Source organism: Caloenas nicobarica, chromosome 1, assembly GCF_036013445.1.
Source record: "Caloenas nicobarica isolate bCalNic1 chromosome 1, bCalNic1.hap1, whole genome shotgun sequence".
In the NCBI taxonomy this organism is placed as follows: Eukaryota; Metazoa; Chordata; class Aves; order Columbiformes; family Columbidae; genus Caloenas; species Caloenas nicobarica.
The window spans coordinates 84,695,404-84,723,334 of record NC_088245.1 but is presented as its reverse complement, the minus strand read 5'-3'; the positions used below and the strand labels follow the sequence as shown (position 1 = coordinate 84,723,334).

General features: G+C 41.9%; 1 protein-coding gene across 1 annotated transcript; it reads right to left on the bottom strand.

Annotated features, from left to right (window-relative positions):
* Positions 1-1,240: 1,240 nt before the first annotated feature.
* LOC135987771 (ovostatin-like) lies at positions 1,241-27,931 on the bottom strand. The gene is made up of 35 exons (XM_065632917.1): positions 27,810-27,931; positions 27,097-27,280; positions 26,598-26,754; positions 25,045-25,097; positions 24,125-24,145; positions 22,906-23,074; positions 22,295-22,379; positions 21,375-21,486; positions 20,885-20,999; positions 20,562-20,671; positions 18,525-18,683; positions 17,955-18,182; positions 17,380-17,437; positions 16,731-16,876; positions 15,521-15,670; positions 14,537-14,707; positions 14,110-14,242; positions 13,425-13,521; positions 12,679-12,907; positions 11,270-11,393; positions 10,821-10,939; positions 10,318-10,369; positions 9,453-9,536; positions 8,389-8,565; positions 7,831-7,912; positions 7,218-7,374; positions 6,736-6,810; positions 5,556-5,721; positions 5,064-5,284; positions 4,263-4,478; positions 3,729-3,853; positions 3,291-3,381; positions 2,639-2,707; positions 1,645-1,750; positions 1,241-1,302 (listed from the first exon to the last, which is right to left on the bottom strand). Exons 1-35 carry the CDS (start codon positions 27,929-27,931, stop codon positions 1,241-1,243), a joined length of 4,425 nt encoding a protein of 1,474 aa, XP_065488989.1.

Here is a 27,931-nt window from a genome sequence, read left to right as displayed (position 1 = left end):
TTATGGCGGAGTTGCAAAGGCAGCCCCCTGGCAGGGCTGGGGAAAGGTGAGGGGCCCTTCAGCAGCCATGGGCAATGGGTCCTGCGACTCTGCAGGTGGCTGGGAGGGGCTGAATGTGCTGCATGTTACAGTAGTTGCCAGTGGTTATCAGCTGTAGCTGGAGAGCAGGCTGACTGCTACAGGCAGGACAGATATTCTTCTCTCTTCATCCTCCACCAGCCAGCAGCCATAACTTGTGGACTGCCATTAAAATGTTTGTTCTATGACACTGAAAAAAAGCCAATGCCCAATGTAAAAGTAAGGTTTATTGATGGAAAGGTATACATGATTATTGTACAGATCTGGAGAGATGTGCTGCAAGAGGAAACAGAGAATCAGACACTAGCTCAAACGAGGTCACAAACTCCCACTGTGATTAGTAAGGTGAAATGGCCTTTTCCAGAACTTAATGACAGAAGAAAATAGGGTGATTTACCACTTGTTCAACATTTATGATGGTCCTGCAGGGGAAAATCCAAAATAAAATGGCCTCAATGAGAACAAACCAACAGCTGCAGGATATAAAATATAGTTTCAGGATACCGGCTAGTCAGCCCCTTCTGTGCAAAAGAGACAAGAGCTGGATCAAGGGTTGGCAAAAAGCTGTGCCCCTACCTCCTGGGAACTGCTGAGCAGATAACAGCCAGCACAACTGCCGTGATGAGCAGGACACAGACCTGGACCTCCCTACAGCAAGACAGCATCACACCTCTGACTAGCCGTCACACCACCTCTGTGATTAGTGTCACCCCAAGTGTTCTCAGATAATGTGTTAGCTGGCCCAGAAGGGGTTTCTGTGTGAAGCATCCTGCCTGTGCCCATGAAGCACAGATTTCAGAGGGGAGGCTTTCAAGGATAGCTGTAGGTAGATTATTCCTGGCTAAGTGTCGATGTTTTTGAGAAAATCTGATGGTGTTTCCCAGTCTCTCTGTTATTCTGCATTTTGGCTTTCACCCTAGAGGCTGAGCTCTTCACATTAACAGCAAATTTAGAGTCCACTGAGCATGTCATGGGACAGGACCTGGCCACTGTCTCTGTCTGCTCCCTGAGAAACCTGCTGGAGACTGAAGACTCCATTTCTGTCTGTGAGCATAGTTATTGCTCTACTGACCCTGCCAATCCCTCTGCTCATGCTGCTTTTTACTTCACCTTCTAACCTGCCTCTTTTTTTTTCCTGGCTTTCACTTACCTTTTCTAATAATTAGTCCATTTCTGCAACAGACTCTGTGCAAGGCGACGTATACTGAGCAACAGCATACTCTTCTGGAGAAGAAGGGAAGAAACATTCCCATTAGCCTAGAGACCACTTCCTTCCCCTGGAGGTGGATATACCCTATACACACTTAAGCTGGAGATCCTTGAAATCTCCTCCATTCTGGGACATTTTCGTAACTTTCCAGTCACACCTACTTGTTACCTTGTGCATGAGACCAAGCTCAGTGAAGTGCAATAAGTCTCTCCCTCAATGCTACTCCAGTTATTGGTACAGTTCAGAGGAACATTTGTTCCAGGAGGGTTAGTTCTGGGTCTCCCATAATGCACGCAGTGTTTCTGCTGTCACTGTCCCTCCCCACCACTTCATACTGGTTAAAATCAAAGACCTACCTGTTTCATAGTAATCATAGATCTGCAGAGGAGCTGGCTTGGAATGGGTCACTACAAAGTCTTGTTCAACTGAGAAAGTTATTTCTTTCCTTTTCTTCTGTGGGATCTGGGAATGGAGGGACACGGATCACATAAATCTTTTTATTTGTACAACACCATCTGGAGCAGACCAGGGTGACTGATTATATATTCCAAGTGCCACTGATGCCACACATAAAGATGTAGGACATCCATTATCTGCCTGCCAAACTGAGATCAGAAATCTGAATGGAGAGTCCCAAGTGAAACTGAAGAGTTGTAGGTTTCTTATCTTGCTTGTATTGCCTGATTCTGTAGTTATTATGCATCCTTTTGCCAGAGAGGGAGAAAATGTCCCAAAGGACTCAGCTTAATTCTCCAGGATCCCCCAATGGTCAAGATGATAGACTCGCATTCCAGCCCCTCCCATTTCAGACATGAACATTACGTGCCACTGAGAAACTGGGAAGCAGTGTACATGCGTCACTGGGATATTGGCTTCTGTTGTTAGTTCTGCAGGGTCCCAAGCAAAAGTACTTTTGATAAGTAAATTCTGATCCAGGGATTAGATTACAGGTTAGAGTGGGGAATGAACTAGTGTAAGAGAAGGAATCCTATTGGAAGGACTGAAGTTTACGAGAAGCCTACCAAGGGGACATATGCACAACGCAAACTCTTTTCCAGGGTTGATTTGCTATTGACTGAAAGGAGAAAGAATTCTGATTATTTTTATGTGCTTTTTTGTATTAATTTATTTCTAGTTTCTAGTAGGGCAGGTGTCAGTTCAAAGTTGTTTGGAAATCTGAGATGTTACAGGCAGCTTGAGGATTAAGCAGCTTAGTGATTACAGGGGAAAACTGATGGGGAAGGAAACATATTAAATGCACTTTATAGAGTGTATATTCTCTGTAGATGCATCTGTTACATGCTGTTTGCATCCTTTGTGAAAATCAAATAGACAGTGATCAGGACTTACATTTTCCAGATAAAGGAGAACATGGTTTTTCTTGCTTTCTACTTGCATTACTGTACGACCATCAATGAGCTTTAAAACAAAGAAATGGAGATGAACTGATTTATTTATAATCCATTAAAAAACAAGTGCTACTTCAGATGCTACCACCACGTGGCTGTGGGATTCATTCTTTTCCTAGCCAAGTATCAACGGTCAGAAGCTGATTTTCAGAGTCCAAATGTTGCTGGATAGATAGAGGGGACTGAGCAAAACCTGCCATTTAGTGGGGTATATGAACACTTCTCAAGTGCATGAGATGCACCGCGGTTCATTAGGAGAATACTGCCTGCCTCCAGCATATGGGTTTCAGAACTAGTCTGATAGATTTCCCACCTTTCCCTGCTTGGGCAGTGCCAGCTCCCAGTTGCTGCTGCCAGCTGGTCAGGCTATAGCTGGAACCCTTCCTAGTTTTTAGTGCAGGAATGTCTGTGTGCTCACAGCTCCCTATAGGGCATTCCAGTAATGAAGACAGAGCAACCATGCAAACACCTCACAAGGCTTGTGGATGAATGATTCTTAACCAGGTCTTTGTTTTCATCCAGCTCCTATCATCATGACCAGGCTTCTCCTTTGTACCTGGGGTCACTCCTTTAATCTTCCCCCTATAGTTTACCTTATCCAGGGAAGACTTAGCAGGAAGAAAGCCAGAGAGCATCTTCACATCAATAATGACCATGTTGGTGCTGCTGCGCTTGCCTGTGTAACTGAAACAAAAGAGGCCCCCATCAGTCTGGACCATGCCTGGGGAAGCAAACCTCAACTCTCTGCTCCTGGCCTCAGACAGCACAGGGGTGCTGGTGTGAATCACATGCACTTGCTGACTGGGTCAGATGGGAGACGCTGCGGGGCCCCTGTTATGAAGGGTCCAAGTATATGCTACCACCATCAGTCACTGTCACAAGGTCTTTTGGGATATGGTGTCTTACAGGCCGATATCATCAACACATTGATCAGCTCATGCTTCTTGACTTTATAAGCAGAACTGAATACACACAGTATCTTCTCATCATGTCTTGTCATCTGTGCAGCTGCTTTGTTGATAGCTCATTACCTGCTTATGATGACAATATCAAATTTTGCTGGTCGATCCGGTGGGCAGGAAGCATTTGATGTCTGTACTGAGAGCAAAAATCCAGAGGCCCCCTCTGGAAGGTGGATATTGTACCTCAGTGCTGTCTGAAAGAGGAAAAAACCCTTTCGTTCAAGCAAAGGTTTTTCTTTACATTCCAAAAAACAAGTGTCGCACTTAGTGAAGTTTCCTGGCAATGTTGCTCTTGGCTTTATATGGAAGATCCTTGCTTACATCAATGGTGGACACATCACACTTCTGCTCTATAACAATGAATGTGCTTGTACCCAGAGCCACTTCCCAGAAGGAAACTAGTTACTGATCAGAAAGGACTCTTTTTCTTTTTTTTATCATGCTGCGAATCCACAGGAGTCAGAATGCAGGATGGGGAAAAGAGTGTTTAAATAGTTTAGGGAAATTAAATAATTAGGAAAAATAAAGAGAAGTTGGATATACAATCATCAAAAGCGTGGCTGTATTGTATGAGACACAATGAAGAGGAGACCAGACACTTACTTGCATAAGGACGCATCCACTACCATTCACTATTTGGCTGTATTTCCCAGGGACCTCAGGAAGAAGACTCTGTTGCAGCAGGAGCCTGTTCACACTATTCACAATAAATACCTTCTCAAAAGGCTTTTTGGAAGTAATCATGACTACATTTTGTGTAACAGACTTGTAGGTGGCCTCACCATATGCAGCAAGGGCTTGAAGAGCAATGACTGTGTCCTGAAGGAAAAGAAAAAATAAAAATCAACTACACATTATTACCAGTGCAGAGGAAGTCAAAGTCATGGTTCCAATATGAAGCACAGTCATCGCTTCATCCTGGGTAAAGAAACCCTGAATTTGTGTATAATCCCAGGGTTCCCATGTATAAGGAGCCATTTCACTCTGGCATGTGTGTTTTAGGGTGGAAGAAATCTTTCTGCTCATAGGAAGGTGTCAGAACATAAAGTTTGAGCACTGGAGCACACTTCTAGAGTTTTTCATTATGGTGAAGCATGTGTTTTCTGGGTAACTGCAGAACACTTCTTGGTCATATAGCAGCTGGGATTCGGGTTATTCTAGGCTCATCCGCAACACAAATATCTGTATTTGCTGCTAGTAAAATTACTCTTGATTGTCTTTAACCTTTCTATAGTTTTGAAGAAGAGGATAAAAAAAGGAATTTGAGCTAAGAGAAAGGCTTGGTCTCTGTGTGTTCGAGACAGCAGATACAAAAGAGAACTAGGGAGTCAAAGCCCCACTGGCACCCTGAACCAGTGCCCCAATTCCTAGGACTGGCTGGGGAGCAGAAGGGAGTTTCGGCACCTGTGTGGAAGAGAAACCTCCGTAGGGATTCTGCTGCCTGATGATCCACTGCACAATCCCTGAGGCTTTTGTGAGATCATCTTGATTCCGGTTGGGTTTGTAGAGCAATGCCAACAGCACGTAACTGGTAATCTCAACTTCAGCTGATGGGGCATGGTCAAGAAAGGAGGGAGATTTTTCTAATGGAGATCTCTTCTCCTGCTGCCAGTGCTGTGAACCGTCTGAATAAACAAAGAGAGAGTGAGGAGCAACCAGAATAGATTGCAGGTGTCACGGCTCTATGCTGCCTCAGAGACATATTGTATTCTGGCCTCTTTCTCGCAAGTACTTTCTACAGAGCAACAGGTGGGCTGTAAATGAAGTCCACAGAATATTTGTGGAGGTTGGTTCATGTGCATATACTCTCAATATTGTAAAGGCTGGACCACATACCACCAGTGAGATCTGTTTCCTCTTCCCACCTCCCAAATTCCCCAAATGGCTGAAACTCACCAGCTTTCTTTGCCGACTTCTGTAACACTCTAAGGAATGATTCACATTTTTCTGCCTTGCCAGCTAAGCAGAAAGCATAGGCCATGAGTGCCTGAGTGTAAACATCACTGATATTCTTCTCAGATGCAGTCTCCAGGCAAAAAAAGGAATTTCGGGCTACAGGGTACTTAAAAAAAAAAAAAAAGTAACATATGGGTCTAATTCAGAACAGTAGTCCTCACCTGGACAACAATTTATTTTCTTTAAACTTGCTCTTCTTCACAGTAATGAGAATGGCACCTCAGTTCGTGTAGGTACTTCAGCAGAGAGAATACAGAATTCTTTAAAGAGGGATTTCAGACTGGAACATCATTCAAATCAAGTAGCTTTTCGGTGTGTTTTTGAAGATATTGGTGTATAAACACAAGACTCTTCTGTTTCTTTCACGGCTAATTCCTCTGCTTACCTCCATGAGAACAATTCACTCTGTACTTCTATAGTCTAGAGCCTGTTGTCTTGAACAAATCCAACATAGTAGTCTCTATCCTCAGCGACTCTGGTGTAATTTTAGTTTAATTCTGTGGAGTTGCACTAGGTTTACACCAAGTAAAAACATAGTTTGACTCTGTGTCCTCACTAATGCACTAATCAGGAAGGTCCTCAAAAAGGATATTACAAATTGGAGGCAGAGAAACTCTTCTATTGAAGTCTAACATCTCACTGTAGTCTCCTTTCTACTGGCCACTTTTTAAAAAGGACAGATCGGCTTTTCACTCTGCTGGATCTTTGTCTTTTCAACATAACTTTTTGTTCCATTGGTAGACTTTATGGATTTACCTGCAATAACTTACTTTCTAGACCGAGCCATGTTTGAAGCTAAGCCATAGTGTGTGGGCTATTACCTGTCAAGATTTTTTTATTGGAAACTAAAATGTGTCACTAAATGTCTTGGGTCTCTCAAATAGAAGATCTGAGGTCTGTGCAATTTCTACTTGAACACTGGTGCTTTAAGAAGTATAGAGATGGCGACCTTCTCTATCACAGGAACTTGTGCAGAAACAGAGCAGGGTCGCATTCCCTGGGAGCTCTCTCTCCTTCTCTCTCTCCTTACTATCTAGCCAGTTTGTAGCAGATAACTAGCACCAAGTCAACAGCTGGGGACCAATTCCAGGTGAACACCAGCAGCTGAAGTTCTCCTTACCAAGCTGGAGTGCCCAGCTTCTAGCATGGCAATGGTGATGTAGGCAGAAAGTGACAGCTCATCATCTACTCCTCCCTGAAAAGGACACAGAGGAATCATCAGTAAATGCCGTGAGAAGTATTTAAATATTAATTGTTGTATCCCAGCTGGGAGAGTGTGGCTAGCTCTGGAGGCAGTCCAAAAGGAAGAAAAGCATCAACAAAGCTCTTTAAGAGCTTTAGAGTCAGGAGAAGTCTGTTGCTACCACGTCGAAAAACATCACTCCCTCAAGCTTATAGTCCTGTAACCCTATCTGAAGTGTTCATAAGATGTGAAATATGGTGTGGGGAAGGTGACTGAGCTGAAAATACTCATTGTAAGGTGTGGAGACTTAGCCCTTGGCATAGGACAGACATTTGGAGTAAAGTATAGTTTTTGACAGCAATGGGAGAGAGCATTCATGAAAAGAGTGTAAATTTGACAAATAAGTAATTCTCAACCACCTTCAAGGCATTGTCGAAGAGTGTTCCAACACTTCGGAAACAGCCATCTGGCTTCTGCTTGCTTGCCAGCCACATCAGGGTTTGAGCCTGGACATTGTCATCAATATAGATGAAGTGACTGGCTTGTGCAAATGATTTGTACACAAAGGCAGTGAGCCTGCAAGGGAAAGATGAAACTGTGATATGAGCACTGGAAGCAGGAACAGGAAAAGTCCCTCCCTTCCATGCTATGCATAAACATGTTGATGGCTTCCTTTGTCTCTATGTGCTCCTCCAGGAGAAGGTAGTTAAAGGAAGAGTAGCTAGATGGGAAACAGGAAGGGTGTCCAACACACTCCGAGCCTGATCCTGGCCACAGAGTACTGCAGTGCCTTGGGTTTCATGGGAGACAGCAGGAATGTAAATTAAGATGTCAGATGGGTCTTTAGGGATCGCCTTCTCTCTGCCCACCCCACCTGACAGGGAGTGGAGAGCCATTTTTCTTAGTACTTACAGAGTCCTAGTCTTAACCAGCTCTGTATATCTGATTTAGCTAGTAAAGATACCTCTTAACTGCATCATGTCAATTCAATGCAAATTAATCTCTGATCCATTTATGCTCCCAGTCACTCACCAGGTGTTCCCTTCTTTATCTCTGGTGCCAAAGATGCTATAGGACCCATCGGGGTGTTTGTATGACAGCTGCTTCTGGTAGCCTGCAAAAAACACAAAAGTGTTCCCTGATTTCAAAACAAAACACTATTCTGCTTGCTATCAGATTTATCTGAAACCACAGTGGGCAGGGGAGCCCTGAGGGAGCTTAGATGGAAGCATGGAACATCTTGTCCTGCAGAAACAATGGATCACAGAATAGGCAGAGCTGTATCAGCTCTGTGCTCCAACTAAGCTAACAGGATTAGGATAAATGCTTTGCTTGGATGGAAAAGGAGAAAAAGACTGAAAGGCAGAACCTCAAAAGAAACATGACACTTGAGTCTTAGCAAAATAGGACAAGGAAAGAAAGAAGATAAAGCAAAGATAGCAAATGTCTTGATGAGGGCAGTCCCTTGGGTCACTGAGTTGTGCTACAGCAGCAGTGCCATACTGCTAGGATAGCCATGCTGCTGCTTCTGCTCAGTGGGCCTCAATGGGATTTTCAGTATAGATTGTAGGGGAAGCACCAAGCTCTCACCGCTCACTAAGTATCCAATGGCCTTGGATTTGACCTCCTCACTCAGCTGCCCTGTCTTGTTCAGATAGTCCAGGACGTAGATGTTGGGTGCAAACAGGACCATGTTCTGCTCCCCACAGCCGAATGGCATCTGGAGGAGCTGGTGCAGGTTCTGCATGGCAGTGCCCAAGATGTCGCCTGGTAAAGAGGAGATGCCAGTGGGGATTAGCACAACTCATGATCACTGAAACAAACAGTAATTTCCGTTCTGTAGGCAAAGTCATGGAAAGCCTAGGTGCGATTGCAAGCCTTCCCAACAAGCACGAAACTCTCGGTGATGAGTGATTTGTTCTGTTCTGCTTTGCAGCCAACAAAGAAATCCCTTCCCTGTCTCTCCTTACTTAGTCTAAATTGCCCACACCAGAAACACTACCTATTTTAGTGCCACTTCAAGCAGATACTTCTTACTAGAAATGAAAAGAAGTACGTCCAGAATTCTGTTTCCAGAGGAGTGAAGGAGAACAGCCCAGAGATGCTACAGTGAACCATGTATTTCAGAATTAACAACTAATGCTGAGAAGAGACATTGGTTATGCAGATGGATCATAGACCACCTCTTAATTGCTATCTTTAGGAAAGATAGTGCAGACCCAGCAAGCAACTTCTGTAATGAGCTGAAATCACCAGCATTACAAAGCAAAGACTTTATGACTAGTAGTCATGTAACCAATTCCAGGTTATTTCCAGGAAGAGACCGAAAAGAATCCATTGGTATCTCTGATTTGCAGGGAGGTCAATGGAAAAAAGTCTTACTGACGTGAGTCTGGCTGAGATCATAACTCAGAACTGTGCTACTTCAGACCAAAACATTCAAATACAATAAATTTGAACAGAAAAGTGAAGAAGGATGTAACCAATATTTAAATTTGTTTTCTCTGATGCAGCAAAGAGCATTGCTGGACAGGATGAGAATCAGCCTCTTTGCTCACAAGTTTCCCACACAAACATTTTGAATCCTGAAAAACCTTTCATTTTATATTTTTTACATTATCTTTCTTTTCCTGTTTTATTAGTTATATATTTACCAACAACAGAAAAGGAAGCTCTGGCTGATCCTTCCACCACATTTGTAGGTAGATCTAGAGAAACATCTTGAATAATTACATCATCTGTGGAGAAAAATATTGTGTGTTGTGGTCATTTGCATTGGTTATAGCAGTGAAATGTTCCTGGTAGGAATTGAACAAAACTGCACACAAGAGACAGCAATAGACAGAAACTCACAGCTGTCTCCGAGAACATAAAGAGAGAAAGGGGCACAGCAAAATCAAAATTGTGAAAAACAGATCAAATGGTCCAGTAACTGTCACTGCTCAACAAAAATCAGTTGAACAGGGCAAGGCTAGTGCTCACAGGCTGTAGTGTTGGTGAACCCCGGGAATTTCTTCAGTGAGACACTGGGAAGAGCTTGTTGGTGAGGGTCAGGGCTGGGGTTTTTTGCGTCTTTTAAGCAGGGCTTCTAGGAAACCTTGGAAACTGTTTGCTGTCAGCACCGAGATGGTGTGGAAGGGAACATTACATTCCCTCTCCCATTCCCACTAGAAGTGGAAAGCTACAAGCTACAGTTTTCCATGCAATAGCCGACAGCAGTTGAGTGTGTGAAATGCATAACAGATTTTACACAAAAGAGTCATCTCCCTATGATAGCTCCATAGAAGCCTTCTTCAGCATCTGAGCACTTTTAACTGAAGCACAGACACTAAGTGACGTGCACCAGATCACACAGGAAGTTTGTAGCAGGGAATTGAACTGTAAGCACTCACACTAGCTGCAATTTGGGCAATTTTGGGGAAAAGGGGAGGAATAGCATCAATGAGCACTGCAGGAAAGAGTGCAAACTCCAACCTGCCTTTCAGTTCCTCACAAGACAGGAATATATAAGACCCTTACCTGTTGCACAGATTAGGGAGTTTTGGGTCTTTTCCCTTCTGATGCCTTCAGGCTGCATGGTGATGGGAAGGAGAGACACATGCAGTGGATGAGCGCAAAGCATGCAGAAGCAATGCAGTGACAGAAGAGCCACCCCCGCCCCATCCTCCGGCATCCTTAGACAGCTGGTTTGGAGAAACAGTTTACAGGTTCATGTTTGATGTGATTGCTACTGAAAGAGAGCTCCCATCAGATGGAGTCCCTAATTTCCAGTGTCTCCTGTGCATGAGGAAGATGTGCACTTACCAACACCCACTGATCCTTATGGAAGAGGATGTCAGATGGGTGGGGACTTGGTCTTAGACTGAAGGGCCAGACCCTGTCCCAGCCAGATGAAGGTGGAGACAAACCAGGAGTTCATTAGGGAACGTGAAAAACTTTTACTTGCTTTTGGTACTTTTGCTGCATTTTTCTTTCCTGAGGGAAGGGAATACAGGGCAAACAGTAAGAGCTGTCAGCAGTACCTCAACCAACAGTGTTCTGATCTGGGTGTCTCTGTAGTCAATGCTGATGTTTCTAGGTGCTTTGTCTCCACAAGCTCCATTATCTTTGGTCTCTGCAGTAATGCTGAATACTATATTACCTTAAATAATAGCAGAAAAGGAAAAAAAATGGACATCTATCATACAGAATGATGACTAAAGTAATAAATTTTATCTGATAGTGAATATCTACAGATATTAAATAGTGCAACATAATGAATGGTCAGTCATTCTAGGTCAGACATATGGGAAGAGAACTGATCTCTAAAAATGGGAATGATAAACACACTGCAGTTGTGAGGAGCTCTTTAGCCCAGACAGCTGGAAACACCAGTGGTGGACCAAGTTCTCCAGGTTGGAAGAGGATTTTTTTTTTCAGGTGAGGTATAAATTGATTATTAGCAATCTCAGGTAGATTCAAATGCACTTACCAATGTCTTTGGAGAAAATATTCCAGACATAGGTCTTTCTTTGATTGGCACATACACATCCATCATCCTCTGGGGAGATGAGTTTGGCCTGATAAGCAAGGGAATCTGACAGCGAAACATTAATCTGAGAACAGAAAGAGAAGTGTGATGAGATGAAGATTTTGTACCATAGGAAAATGGTGTTTTGTTGCTAGAGGGGGTGAGATGGTCTCTGCTTATGTCCAACATTAACATTGTAGAGCATGTTTAAGGCCTGGGATGATGGTGTTAGATGAATCATCCATCAGATGTAACCTTAACAGTATTCCCTTTTGCTTCTTATGACATTCTCGATTGACGTGTTAAATATCCTATGCATACATCTGATTCCTGATCCGAATATTGAGTTATATTATGTTCAGTTGAGCTGGTGCTAATGGCTTTGAACTAACTTGCAAAGGAAGCCATTGTTTAGTGTTTTCTTCTTCAGTTGCTGTAGGAATACTTAAAAATGAGATTGCAAGATGAAAGAGATCACTTTTCTAGGATGTTTAAAACCTTAGGCCTTTCGCTTTGTTAGGCCAAACTGCTAACAGAGTTTAGAAAAAAACCAGTCCTAAATTGTCTTGATTTTTCCTCCATTGGTGGTGATCTCCTTGTGAGACTGGAAAGCTGATTTTCAGCATTCAAACTAAGCAGAAGAAATCTAGACTCCAGACTTGCCTCTTTTTTTCCAGGATTCCTAGATACAACACAAGAAAAAAGAAGCCAACCAGATCTCTCTTTTTCTTTCTTCAAGCATCCTTTAAACTGTGTGTGAGCTCCCTCCATCCAGAGAGGCAGTGCATCTGTGGTCTGGAGGCATTTTCCCTGGAAAGCACTGAATATTGAGAGTACAACCTCTCAGTGTCTGGAAGCCTTTAGCTGGACAGACACTCTGTAAGGCAAGTACTGGACTTTTGTGCTCCCTGTTTTGGTACTGTCGCCCCAGAAAGGAAGAGTTTGTCTGCTTTCCACTTCTTGCTCTTCCCACTTTCTCCTGTTTGGCAAGCACAAGCCCTTCACTTCTTCACACTTTCCATATATCCCTAAAGTAAAGACCCCACTAAAACCAACGATGGCTTACATGACTGTGGATGGTGAATGATACTCCACAAAGTATTTGTTTCCTTCCTCTAATGATCTCTAGAAACAGTGCTTATACACCCATCCTAGTCACAGCTCACACAGATCTCCCTTTGCTTTGTAGTAGCGGTGAAGGACAAATCCAGTCAGGATAATCTATCATCAGACAGAATGAGCAGTGCATCAACCAAGAGCAGGGGCAGATCTAGTAATCTACACCAATCATTTAGCTGCAGCTTCTTTGGAGTTGGGGTAAGGTCTTTCGAGATGGGGTAAGGTCTAAGAGTGTGGGCAGAAGTACACACCCTAATACAATGGTCAAGGTAGTTGAAGACATTGGCTCTAAGCAGGAAATCTTCTCCTCGGATGACAGAGTATGGCAAGGTCAAGTCCACAAAGAAAGGCTGGAAGGCTGTCAGGGTGGCAGGCGCAGATATACCAAATCCAACCAACTCTTCCACACAGAAGGCACTGGCCTTCCATTCAGTGATGGTGTCAGGGATGGTGTATGAGGTGCTGGCTTTTCCAGTAGAGCTGATGGGAATGGATAAAGGACGAGTTTAGAAAGGGAAAGTTTCATATACCTTGCTTCTCAGTAGAGGCAACGGGCTTTGGAAATCGGCACTATCCCTATTCCATCTGCAGAAATCCCACATCCATGTCCCCCCAGAACTTATCACCCAAATCTTCTGAGAAAAGTCCTTTTGAAAGTTCTTCTGCCCATCGTTTCCCTGAGTTTTGAAAGAAAACTCAGAATTTTTGTTTTGCAGAATCACATTTTAAATAGAGGCGTCCCTCTTCTTAGGAAGGGAGTATGACTCATGGTACACACATTGTGGGAATAGATGTCTTTGGGGACAGAGTAATTTTACCATGCAAAAGAAGAGGGCAGGTGGTCAGGTGACGATTGAAAAAGCTACATCTTCCAGGCCAAAAGGTAAGAAGAGATGGCAAGGAACTGCCACTTTGCAGGACATCAGGGGACATGTTTAGTAACAATTAAAAGCAAGGCAAAGAGAGGGCAGTGCTCAGTTAAGAGAGAAATACTCACTTAATTAGGAGTATATCCCAAATCCAAGTTTCAGGGAAGAATTGCCGAATAGTCTCAAGGACGAGTCTCTTCTCACGTTCCTCTCTAGCAACTTCAGCTAGTAAGAGATAATAGGAATTCAGTCAAATCGGGTTTGTAATACGAAGACTCTCGGAAAGGATGAGTTTTAATATGCATGGGCCAGTATGAAGGATGATTAGCGTTTACTCCTTTCTGAGACTATTAGTAATGCCACACAAATATTAATTAATGCCACTAATGTATCTGTGAGTTAGGTATAACCTGGTACCACAGAGAAAGAAGACATTATTTGAGTGCTTTGTTCTCCAGATATGAGTACGAGACCTAAAACTAGAAGTCAGGTCATTTGGCTCTTAGATCTACTGTGACACTGTCTATTCAAACAAGCTCTGGTCAAAAGTGAATCAGTGTAAACAGTGTTAGTTTTGTGGGACACTTTACCAATTGCCAACACTTCCCAGCATGAAACTCGACATGAGTCAGAACTGTAGACTTGAAAGGCTTTTTGGGCATTGGCCATTATCCTAAGTAATTTCATTCTGTGCCAGACCAATATTCGATATCAGTACCAATGTGATGCATAAGTACTGTCCATATCCATGTCACATGAAGATCACTTCATTTAAGGAGTAAAATAAAATCTCTTTCCTGTCCCCTGTGTTACCTGATGATTTGACATGGTGTGTAGAAGCCATGAATCCTGCATTCAAGAAGTATGGTGGAGGTCTTACAGCCTCAGTAGTACACACAACTGGTTGCCGAATCTTTGAGTTGGTGAAAAATTTCATGCCCATATCCTGTAAAAGATACATTTCAGTGTTAGCCATAACCACATTGTAGCTGAGGTTTATTCTAGTCCTCCCTCTTTCCCATTACTGCCCTCCCACCACAGAGATGCCCAGAGACATCTATGCAGAGACTTGCAGGAGCTTTATGCATGCTGGAGAATCACAGTAAGCACCAGAGTCAATTGAGAATAGATGTCCATGAAGAGAGTTTGTGGCGTATGACTTTTACTAACAGTGGCAATTGCAGAAATATCTAAAGCTACACTCACTTCAACAGATTTAAGTAGTGTACAGAACATTTACCCTTAGGAAATGATATACATCTGGGCCTAATCCAGACATTACAGGTGTGTAATACAAGCCTTTGTGAAAGATGTTGTCAGGTGAGACACAGGGATCTTGGGGGTCATCTTCTAGATTGAGGCCATTGAAGATGTAGCCTTGAAAGTCTTGCAGCGGATGTAGGCTGTATATCTGTAAGGGGGAGGGAAACATAAAACTTGTGTATGTGGAAAGATCAATTCTGATTACACCATCATGTTGCAAGTTGCCAGAGCTGAGACATTTGAAACAATGCTCTGTTTCCTGGATTGAAAACTGGCTGAACGGCTAAACCCAGAGGGTGGTGATCAGGGGCATGAAATCTAGTTGGAGGCCAGTAACTAGTGGTGTACCCCAGGGGTCAATACTGGGTCCAATCCTGTCCAATATCTTAATGATCTGGATGATGGGGCAGAGTGTACCCTCAGCAAGTTTGCTGATGACACAATACTAGGAGTAGTGGCTGGTATACGAGAGGATTGTGCTGCCAGAGTCCAGTCAGTGGTTAAATCAAATACCACATGAAAGAAACTTCCAACTGCCAAGAAACAAGGGCTGTGTATTGCCTGTTATAGCTGGTTCATGAACAGCATGTGAAAAAAGCAGTGGCAGTCTAACACCACCTAACAGTCTCAAGTGAAAAGACACTGTAAGGGAGGAGGAGGAAGCAGTGCCTCAGTGGAAGGAGACAACCATAGAATCATTTTGGTTGGAAAAGACCTTTAAGATCATCGAGCCCAACCATTAACCCAAAACTGCCAAGTCTACCTCTAAGCCATGTCCCTGAGAACCTCATCTATGCATCTTTTAAATTCCTCCAGGATGGTGACTCAACCACTTCCCTAAGCAGCCTGTTCCAGTGCTTCACAACCCTAACATCCTATCATCCTATCTAAACCTTCCCTGGAGAGGGGACACTCCATGTTAGGCCATTCAGATATACATGCGTTTGTTTGGGCAGCTCACCGTTTCTGCAGACAGCTCTGTCTCAGGCTTCAGGAGCAGCACACTCTGATCCACTGCACTCACAGCACAGAAGGAGTTGGGAGCAGCTTGAATGACTAAACTGACTTTGGAAGCTGAGCGCATCTGCTTTTCAGAGAATTGCAACTGGACCTGAAATTTATCAAACAGATATAGGTATGGCTCATCCCTTCTGCTCGGGGCTGCTCTGGATGTGTGTGTGAATGGAGGGCAAGAAGGAGAGTAGAAGGTTCTTCAGTTAAAGCACAGATAGTCTGCATGGAGAAGAACATCTGGTCTCCACTGGCTCTGCTGAACAGGCCTCTGCTATAATGGGTGCTTAGGCACTTTTAGACTCCTGTGATAGTTTAAATGAAGCCTACCTGAAGTGATTTAAAATGAAGCGTGATTCTGCCATATTCTGTTATCAAATCAAATCTTATTATAACACAGACTGCATGTAAAAACCACAACAGTGAGCAAACCAGATTTTTACTAGATCCATGGATCACCTTAGGAAATACAGAACAGATTCTGTTTTGGATCTATTCACACATGTTAGATAAGATGGAACAAGCAGGAGGGGAAGACCACATCATGTAAGTGGAAACATTTTACTTAACCTTATTTGTTTTGTCTTCTCCTAATGTTTCATGGGGTTTTTTAGCTGAAAACTAGAAAGGTCAGAAGAACTGAAGGTTAGAAAAATCTTAAAGGTGAAATCTGATTTCAAAATCACAAATGAAATTGTTTCAGTGGAGAAAACATGGAAGGAAAACTTAAACTGCAGGTTGGGTTTTTTTGCTTCTTTTCTATATGTATTTAGTTCTGGTAAACACAAATTGTGTTTTTCAACAAAAAGGTGTAAAAAAATTACATTACATTTTGAAGTGGGAGAAGACTAAAGTGTGTTCACTGTGCTAAAGAACAGTCTAAGCTAAATGAGACATTAATATAGTTCAAGAGAGGCAGGAACAATCTGGGGGTAGTGTGGGCTTCCTGAAAAGTAGATTTTAACATTAAAAGAGGATTTACCATTTGACAATAATGCCAGGAGGTGATGGTAGAGGAGACACATAAGGACAACAGAGTAATCCTGAGATGAGTGGATGGAAACAAGAAATAATGCTGGAAATCTGTTGTGAATGCGTGCACAAAGAATTTTTATTTATCTGACAGCAGGTAAGACTTGCTGTATCTAGGTGCCTCTCACCTTGTTTTTGAAACACTTCTCAACTGGAAATCGGACACTATCTGCCACCAGCTCCCGGGCAGGGTGTAAGGTATATACCAGCAACCGAAGGGCTGGAGCCATTTTTTCACTGACCACAAGTGGGATCGTGAAAGTGCCATTTTGGTCTGTTAGAATAGAGAAAGGGACCAATAAGGAGAGAAGTGCAAAGATCTGCTGTAGTAGTAGCCATCCTCAACTGTCATATAGCTGTACCAGTCAGTGAAGCAATCTACATAGATGATAAACTGAAAAATCCTGGATTTGCCAGGAGATTACATGCCTGGGTTTAGATCCAGATGCTCTCTGATTTATTGTGGATTTGAACATGTGGCGAGATCCAGATAGCCCCCTATGCCAGACACTCTGCATTCCCTACATTATCCTTTGGGAAGATCTTTACAGGACACTATTTCTTGATTCATATCAAATGAACTAGTTGCTGGACTAAATCTGACTTTATAGTGATTTTAGTGGTAGTGCTAGTATCATGCACACATGCATGGACAGAGACAGATACAGCCCTCACAATAGCTGCTGTATACATCCAGGAAGTCTTGCCTTGGTCCTCAGTTCAACTATTCTCCCTCTCTTTTTTAATGCAGAAACATGGATTGGCAACTTAACTTACCAGCTTGGATATTAACTTTAATTTCCCCTGTAAGGACAATCTTGCCTTTTGCCATGCCCTGTGCAGAAAAGAGCAACACATTTATGGGTTGGCAGAGGTTGTCGGGAGAAAACAGCAGTCAGGTTCAATGTACATTGACAGGACAATCAAGGCATGTATTTCAAATGTTTGAACACCAGCTTTAGGGCATGCTGGATGCTGCCACTGCTGCTACTACTGCTGAGGTCCTTGTCACTGATCAGGAAGCAGAAGGAAAAGGAAGAGAAGGGGGAGGCAGAGAATACCATAAAGAGTTTCTAGGAGGGAAGGGACAAGAAACCTGGCCTGAGACATTATGAAGGTGGTTCCTTACTATGTAATGGAGTAACATGGCCAGAAATGGGGGTCATTTTTCCTGAGGGGGTAGCTTTGCAAAACCATCTCTGTCTGTTTCTGTCCTTGGGTTGTTGGCCAGAGTGCTGGCTGGTAAACCAAAAGCTGGAAGAGCACTCATTGCCCTAATTGCTGTGGATGGACTGCCAGATAGCTGCCTGGTCAAGCCCTTTCAACAAACCATGCAACAACCCCACACTCACTACATAGTAGAAGCTTATGGCGTTGATGCTCTTGTATCCTTCTGTATTGAAGGTATAGTGCACAGTGATCATCCTCTTCTGCCCACAGCTCAGATCGTTCCATAAAGGCTCAATCCTCACAAAACTGCTAGTCCAGGAGTAGAAGCGCTGGATGGAGAGAGACGCATCAGGATAGAAAGGCTCTACCCAGCCTTCAGAGTGACACTGCTCATTGGTTTTATAAGTTGCCTGATCAGGAGAGGGAGTGGGGAAAAAAAGGAAAACAAACATATGTCACTAGGGAAAACATCACATACTGACATCAGAATGATTAGTTCACACAATGCATATATTTAAGAATTGCATCTAAAGCCAAACTGTTAAGGAAAAAGTAGCACAATGATCTTGCAGCAGGCCATTGCATTGCAACAGCTGTTTTTCTCACTTCTTTTGAGAGTATTACAACATTAAATAAGCTGGACAAAGCACAGTTTTATTACCAGAATTCAAACCTCATCTCATCTTTTGCAGGTTTACTTTGAGAGAAGCCATCTCTCTCTCTGTCTCTATTCAGCCTTGTTTTATACTCACTCTCAGGTTGATCTCAGGATCAAACATTTCAGATGTGTCGATGCTAAACGGTGCAACTCCATTATTATCAGTGGTGAAGTTGTCCATGTTCTTGTTATTGACAAACAGCTGAATAACCTCATTGGAAATAGGAGAGTCGTCTTTGTCTACCAGCTTGATCTGTAGAAGAGAATGTGAGACATGTTCAGCAAGTTATCTTTCTGTATGTAGATAGTAATGTTTTGCACTCCTTTGCTCTCCACACAGTAGAATTCATTTTTCTTCTCAATTCAAAGCAATAATTAAGAACCAAAATGCCTGTCTTCACTTTCTGGCAGCTCTCTCAGCTATCTTATGAGGTTTGGAGCAGGAACTTCCTCAGCATCTACTACATCATTGATAATGTTCTTTTGTGGAGCAAGAACTCATCTCTTCCCCGGTCAGTCCCTTCTGATTATACATTCCCAGTTTAGAGATATACTTCCTTTCCTCCATTTTTTCCTTTCTTAGTCTTGAGAGTCTGCTGCTGATAGCTTTAAGTGTCTGAAGGCCTTTTCTCCAGATCTTTGTTTTGAACACTTTTCTGATTCTGTCCTCACTGCTTCTGCTGTTTACGTGTTAAACATTTAAATTGCTAGTACTACTAATGATAACAATAACAACAATAATAATAAATAATAATCATAAAATCACAGATAGCACTAAGTAAATTCTAAGTTGATAGAACAGAGCATTCATTTTGAGTTATTTTCAGAAAAAGGCAGCAGAAGTAATAAAATATTAAATACAAGTTTAAGAGAATGACTGTCCTCACTGGGCAGAAACAGCATGGAAACAAACGACATCTGAAACGAAAATAACAATAGAGAACAAAAAGTATTCAGGTGGATGCAACAAAAGTGAAGGCATATAACATATAGCCAGCAATGAGCTTCATAGTGCAGGGAAGGACCGTGAATAGCATGTGGTGGCACCCAGACAGATACTGGGATTTGCTGCGTTTTGAGAAAGTATGAGTATCAGTGGCTTCCAGGCAGTAGTTCCCCTGATATGACCCTAAAGTATTTTTTGTTGTTGTCTGTGTGTGGGGTTTTGTTTGGTTGTTTGTTTGGGTTTTGTTTTTTGTTTGTGTGTGTGTGTGTGTTTGGTTTTGGTTTTGGTTTTGGTTTTGGTTTTGGTTTTGGTTTTGGTAGGTTGGTTGGTTGGTTGGGGTTTTTTGCACAGATGTGAAGAATCTGCCCAAAACCATCATCAGTAGTTTTGTCTCTGAGATGTGACATCCTAGCCTCCTACCACCTGTCTTTCAGCATGTTTAACCTCTAGCATGTGTGAGAATGTGTGTGTTTGAGGAACTCACTGTGGCACATCACCCCAGGAAACCTGTTGACCCTCATTCTCCAGTAAGGAGTGGTAAGGTGCACAGCAATCTGAAGAACAGAGTGGGAGTGGAAACCAAGTGAGAAAGTTATATAGACTTCTTCCAGAGGGGAAAAAAAAATCCTTCAAAGACAATGTCTTCTCTCCTTTTAATGCTGCTGGTAAGATGTCCCCTTATATTTGCCTCATGGGAAAAAAGCTGAACTAAAGGAGAGAGAGATATTTATCCCTACCCTTTAAACGGCTGACAGAGTGACATGGGGTTTGTCATGAAACATACAATAGTGAAAAATCTTTTTGACACAGAAATAATTGCTATTTCCTTATTTTTTTTCCTTAAATTGCTTTCACTCTTTCTTCCTCAGTTTTTTCATTTATCTCTGGCTGTCATATGATGGTCAATTCTGAATGGATAGACAGTGATTTATATCAAGCTTAAAAAGTGAGTTAGAAAAATGCTAGTTAATGGATTGTTTTGATTGAAAGCATTTCTGGCAGAATCAAACTTAGAATGAACTAATACTCTTCAGTATTCAGAATTACCAATAGAGCACTATATGTAAAGAAAGAAGCTTTGGAAGAACACCCGCACCCCAAACAGTTCCCCGAATGTTCCCATCAATATTATCATGTTATACCTGTCAGTCATCTTCAATGCAAGCTCTCTATGCCCTTGCTTACCTGTCCAAAATAAGGAATTCCTCTTCTGTAGTGGCGATCCATGTTCTCAAACTGTATACTGCTCATCACTCGAGTTATGGAAATGGACTGAGTGGCTCTAAGTTGCAGGCCTGTAAGACATGTCCAGAGTCAAGAGAAGATATACTTTGTCTTGCATATGTCTTCATCAGAGCTAACGTTTGCCTGGAGATGGTCACAGTGCTTATAAAATTGATCTTCTTCAGGAAGACAACTTTGTACTCAGCAGGCAGAGGCTGAATGTCTCCTACTCTCCTTTTTGACCACAACACTGATGCTGTTTCTGACTGTCGAGAAGGGATTACCTGTTCCTTTCTCTGTGACAATGGCTTTCACGTCAAGATTCCTCAGGTAACCAATGCGATTTAGCTCAAAGGCCTTGGAGCTGAAAACCTGGGAGAGGCAACCCTCTGTCTCCAGCTGGAAAGGGAAAAAAACAAGTCTTGTTACCAAGGATCACTGCTTTCAAAGGATGCTGGGAATACACAGACCCTTCTTTAGTGAGTGAAGTCTTTTCCCACTACATTTAAGGTGATTTATACAGGACAGATGGAGACATCACTGTCTACACTTTTTAGGTGGGAAACTGAGGTATGAAGAAGGAACTCAGATCTGTGGAAACCCAAGAAGAGAAATGAGCTGTCCTGAGTTCCTAGCCCATGATCTAAGCAAATAGATGAGTAGAGTGAAGTGAAGCAACAAAGAGAGAAAGAGAAGTGTGACGAGCAAAAGGAGAGAAGCAAGAATACAGGAGAAAGGACAAACACAAAGAAGAATAATAATTATGTATCATACATCTTTGGTAAATGATTGACAAACTGGGGTTTTCTTGCACCTCCCATATGAATCAAAATCCCTGCACACGCTAAGCTGGACTTTCCCTTCAACGGGCTGGCCATAGGTGTACCTAGGGGAAGAGGAAATAGGCCTATGAACTGACGCTTGAAAAATTAACTTAAGCTAACATATGCAGGAATAGACCCAGACCAAGCAGTGAGCTGAGAAGCCAGAGAATGGAATAGTTTCGCTGGCTTTTTCCTAAATCTCCTGCTGTAACAAAAAGATAATACAACTCAGAAGTTTAAGTATTAATGAGTGCTATTTTATCGCTAAACCCATAAAGCAAAATGACACCTTAAACATAAAAATAAATACCTCTATAAGCATGATGGACAGACATGGCTACTGACCAAATTATGACTGTTATTTCCACTCTTCAGCTTAGACTGGAGTTCTAGACTCACTGAAATTAAAGCAAAACTCTTCATATCGGCAAGGGCATCAGGATTTCAACCCTAGGTTCAAAATTATGAGATCTTGGTGTTAGAGTAAGCAAAATCCTTCTGAAGGACTGAGCTTGGAGGGGGAGTTAAAGACAGCTAAAGATAGTTAAAGACAGACCCCTGCTGGAATTTAACAATGCTGTGCTGTATGAAGGTCTCCCTCTGAAGTGGATTATTGGGAGCGGACACATCCTATTTTACCAGTTGACCTCTCAAAACCCACCAAACATCAGCTGGAAGAGAATATTCATACAATAAAATGACACGAGCACACAAGTAAATGAAAGTTTAAACCACCAAGTCAATCCTGACCAACCTTTTCTGAGGCCTTATTTATTTTTGTCTTTTCTCTAAGCTCTGTCTCTTTCCTCAGTCCTTGGGAAGTTCTTGCTCTTCATCATATTTCCTAACCACTCTGCACCTGGTACTTACACTCCACAGACTTTCACTGTGAACTCTGAATCCAGGACTGTAAGGCTTTCTGGTGCAGTGACTGTGACATCAAATTTCGGCAACACTAGGACAAAGAATGAAAAGAAAAAAACCCAATACTGGCACATTGTAAACTTGCAGGGCCTCCTGAAATGAAAGAGAAAATGAGGATATATCATCAGTGTTAATCACAGATGGAATGGGATCTCAGAATGGGAGTGCCAAAATTGTCGAGAAGTGGCCTGACCTGTGAAGGCTTACTAACATATTTCTACAAAGCTTTGAAGAGAAGTCAGGACTTATGAGGTGAACCCTGTGAGGTCTAGATGCCTTGCAGAGCTTTGGTCAAGGAAGTTCATGGACATGGCTAGGAGAAGGTTAGTTTGTCACAGTGAAATTTGCAATCAACTTACTGATTTGTATAGATTATTTTCCTAGCTGAATTTGTGCAAAATGGTTATTTTTTTTTCTTTGACCTTTTACTGGTTTTGTTTGTTTGTTTGTTTACTCTCCATTTCTTAATGACAACTAATGGAAGTTTTTTTTACCAGGAAGCTGTTTGAAGTTTTAGCAGTCAAAAGGGCTGATTGAAAACAATGGATAGCATTTACCATATTCCTCCACAAGGAATGAGTGATTTGTTTTATCTCCTGACTTCTTTGCTACGACAATTTTGTAGTTCCCCAGGATAGGCTCTTCTGTTAGTGGGAATTCAATCTGGATAATGTTCATCTCTGACGTCACATTTTGCCACTGAAAGATCCTGTTGCCTTGTGGATCCTGAAGAAAAAAAGAATACAGACTCAGTTTATTTGCCTTGAAAATCTACTGCTACTAGTACATTAAACCAGAAACAAAGAAGGAAACAGGGAAAGTTGCTTTAAATCATTGGGGAAGTTGCTTGATGCATGTACATTGAGATAAACTATGCCTTTGTATTCTGATTATTAATACTGCTGGATACTTATCTGTTGATCTCAGATTTAGGCATCTTCTGCCAGCCTAGGTGTTATTCTCCATCATCAGAGGAAGCTGCACATACTGCTCTTTCCTGCTCTTTAGTATATGTTGCTCTGGTTTTATGTCAAGAGGAGAGAGAAAGAAAATCTTCATCCTTCCCCTTCAGCCAAGCTTATCTCACGCAAATCTTGGCCTTCAGCAACGCCCCCCCCCCCCTTTTTTTTCAGCTGCCAGAAGAAGGGAGGAAGTATTTCTTCTGCATTCACTGAGGTGTTGTTTGACTCTCAGTATAGATTATGCTAGTTAGACTAAACAAAACTCATCTACACTATTTCCTTGAACACATTAAAGCACTAACTGCAAAAGAACCCACACATAGACCTTAAAATATGTATGTTTCACTGCAAACAAAATAAAGTCACCTGACTTCACAGCATAACATGAGAACTTGCAAGAATGCCATCTAGACATGGACTGTGATTTCAAAAATCACTACAAAATGCCACGAAAGTGCTAACACAGCCAGTAATTATATCCACAGCCCATCTCTGTTCAGAGTTTTCAGCAACTCGGTAACTTGAGTTACGAAAAGTTCTACCCCAAAATAACTTGAGCAAACTGGAGGAAGTGGAGAGGAGTCAAAAGCACACATAAGAACAGTACAGCTTTTGACTGCTGAAATGAATATAGGTATGGTTTCTATGTTAGTAAAGTTTAAACGGCATCCTGGGATTTTATGAAGTTTCTGTTACTTTCTGCCAGTGTATTCAGGAGGAAGATTTGGCTGTGTGACACATGCCAACCAATGTAAGCACATGTGCCTTACAATTTTAGATGCATAATACAGTACAAAGAGAAAAAAAATCTTACCTGAATTGCAATCAAGGGATACTGAAAGAGTAAAAAACAAAACGGGAGAAGAGATTAGGTGACTGAACAAACACAAATTATTTTTCTGTAGGACTGCGAGAAATGTATAAAAAATAATCAGTATAATACCAGTAATCAGAGATCCTAATCTCTTATTTTAATCAGTTTAACAGCACGTTTACTTCAATAAGAAGATTACGTGAAAGGAAGACATGAGAATGTTGGGGCAGTTTCTGTTCATACTGGATTCAGTGCAACCCCAGAGCAGCTGAGTAGTTAGAGTTATAAAGGTGCATGTAAACCATGATTCAGGCTTCTTTGATCTTATATTCTCACTCTGCTTATTAACACTAGCTCTTTAGTAACATTGTCCTGTCTTCTGCATTATAGCCACATGAGAGGACACCACTAAATACCCTTTCATCTCTTGGCTTATGTCACATAAGCATGAAGACAGCTTGCTGGCAATGAAAAGGGTGCCTCTGATGAGATAAAGGATTTTGGTAATAACTTCCGTTTTCATTTCCTTATTTCTAAAATGAACAAAGTACCAGGTGGATGACTTAAGAATTTTTGCAAGCAACAATTGCTGAATGGTAATAGCAGGAGATTGAACTGCGGGCTTTCTGGTCAGAGCTAAAATAATGCCTGCAGCAACAAAGTGGAGGGGTTTTTGAGCCTCTTTCCCAGCAATAGCAGGAGCTGTTGTGTCAGGAATCCAACCTGCTACACAATTGTACTCTTCCCTGTGACTCTAATGTGAGGGTGGTTTATAGCATGTGCTTAGGAAATCATGTTGATTATTTGGCATTTAGATTCTGCAATATCTCATTTTATCTACAGCAACTGTTTATTTGAACTTTGAGAAGAGGTTGTCTCCCAGTAATTTTAAATACAGGGGAATATTACTGGCTACTTACCATCTCCTGAACAGGTTTAAAATTGAAATCCAGAGCAACAACACGAAACATCACTGGAAAGACAAGGAACAAGGTGTTAGCGTTAGCTGTAGTTTTTATGGCTGAGCATGATGTTTTGCATTCATTAGTACTCCTAGTTTCACTGGATCTTCTAATGGTCCCACTTGAAGAGGATGCAGGTAATCAAATACATCTGAAGGTAAAAGAATCTTACACAGACTTTGCTGAGGGGACTTTTCCCAAGCATTGAGTTCTCACACACTTTCATGAAAGTTTTCTTAATCTGAGAGAAAAGGGATGACCGAATGAATAAGAGCTCCTATGCAGGTCATGCAGTCTCAACTGACAGCTGTAACACTTTCAGTGGACAGCATGATGTACGCAAATTTGTTCCTCTTAATTTCCCCATCTCTAAAGCAAGGTTTGTTGCTTCAAACATATGAAAGTTCCAAATGTTACTGGAACTAGGTGCAGTGTCAGTTTTTCATAATGCAGTGTAATTCCTCTTGGTTCAGTTTGTTCTCATCTTGTACAGGTTTTTTGTTGTTTTGGGGTTTTTTTTTTTAACAAGAGGAAAACTAAAAGGAGAGCAATGAGCTACTGCACAAGGAAAAACATAAAAACACGTTTCAAAAATGTCCTTACAAATTATAATATTTTCATAATTTAATTTAATCTATTGCTCCCCTCACCTCAAAATCAAGCCATCTGACAAACAGTCAAGACATTTTTCGTGGACAGCTTGGTGGCACCAAATTCTGATCGGTAAACTTTCCTTCACACTGTGTATCTATGTAGATAGAACACATCCCTAATTAAAGTATAGCTGAACCAGTATAATGGCTATACTATTGGCTGACCTCTGGAAGGAAGTATTCTCCTAGTGTTTCCTACAGTGTTCTAGCTGTGTGCTAGAAACCTTAAAGCCTAGAAATTAATTAAGAAATGGATCTAGATAAACAGTTCTTTGCATACGTGGAGCTCTGTTTGATGGCCAGATGAGAAGTATGGACAGGAGAACAGCAGAAGAGCAGGAAAAACAACATGAAAATATAAAGTCCCAAACCATAGGAACCCAGAAGGTAAATAGCATGATTTTGTGTTTAAAAACTTATAATTAATCTTAAAATAATGGATTTCACTCTTGGTCTCAAGACTGTCTTTGATGCTGACCAGCATCACAGATAGAAGACTGTGGAGAATTGTTTTATGCCAGGCACTTAAGTAGTGACACAGTCACCTCTTTCCACTATCTTGACCTGTCACCAGTAATGAAACAGAAACAGTAAAAGCTCCCCCCTTCCGTCAGTGGGGAGGAAGGGACAGAGAAAATAATAGAGACTGTGGGATGAGAGTCTCCTGCCATCCTGAAGATGACTTGTTGAGCTCCACAGCAAATACTTGGAATGGTTTTAACAGGAACTGGTAAAAGAACTGAAGGAACTGAAGAAACTGCCTAGGCTGTAGCTGAGTCTGAAACGCACTCATCAGAGAAATTCTGTCTGAAGAAATCGCTTCCTAAAAGACATGTTATAAACTAAATAGATATTCACCACTCTGTCCTGGTTTGTAGATAGGTTTGTCTGTCTGCACGAAGACAATGCTCTCCGTGTTCCAGATCATCGCTGACCGCCGCTCTTCTAGGGTGACTGTGGTGCCCTTGGCAGAGAAGGAAATGAAAGCCAGTGGGACAGAACTGACAGGAAGAATCTGTGAGGAAACAGAAAAACAAGCAGAGGTTGCTATTCTTGAAGTCATTTTCCCCAGAACCTGTTGAACAGCTATGCCTGTGGCCCAGGCTCCTGCAGAGAGACACCCATCTCACTTCCACCACCTTCCTCACCTTCCATCACCTTTCTTGGACCTTTCTTATTTCTTACGTCTATTAAAAATGCCTCCTTGTTTGTTACTATATATGTCTCACTGCTGCCCTTTTCCTTCAACAAGTCTTATTTCTTCTGTTGCTTGTTCCTCTCCTGTGCTCTCTACTCTATTTTTCTTGTCCCTCCTTACATTTCTTCTCCATTAGGACATAAATTAAAATTAATTTACCTTGAAGTTGAAACACTGTAGACCACTGCTTGCTGTCATGGTTTTCTCAAGAACAGTGGTGTTAACAGCACCATATTCTAGGATGACTCTGATGGATATCGTCTCATTGAGGTCAAGGAACTGCAGGCAAACCTGACCTGGAGAGTCACTTTGGAGGACCGCAGGCACCATCAGGACATACTGCCTGTGAGATCCAAACATCAAAGTGATCATATAACAGAGAAAAGAGAAACAGCCTCAACCAAATGAAGCAAATACAAAACATTTATATTATTCAGTACATACCGATTGGTTTAGATTAAATGCAGGACAGTCTGCCAGTGCCCCTCATTCTTGCCCTGAAGCTCCCAACGAGCCCAGCCCTGGGTGCCCCAGACAGCTCTGACAGTGCCCATCACTCTTGCCCTTTTGCTCTTTATCTGAGTCCTTGACCCACCTCGTTTTAGCAAAGTATGCTGCTGTTACTACTGCTATTATCTTTTCTGATCACACAGGTCAACTCCTATGGAAGTTCTGCAATAGGCAGAAAGTCTGCTTCTTATTAAATGAGAACCATTCGCTTGTCATCCACATTCCAGTTTAACTTAGCTCTCCAGATATAAAAGATGAGTCATGGTAGTATTTAATATTTAAAGTAAAATTAGTGGCACTAATTATCACTGTCTTTAAAGCCTTATCATGAATACTATTAGAAATAATGTGGTAGTTCTTACGGCTCAGGTTCCTTTGCAGCTGTTACATGCAGGAGAAGAATAGCCAAAAGAAACTTCAGCCACATTTTTCTCACTGGTAAACAGAAGAAAGGGATAAGCTGTCTTCCCAAGAAACACTTCAT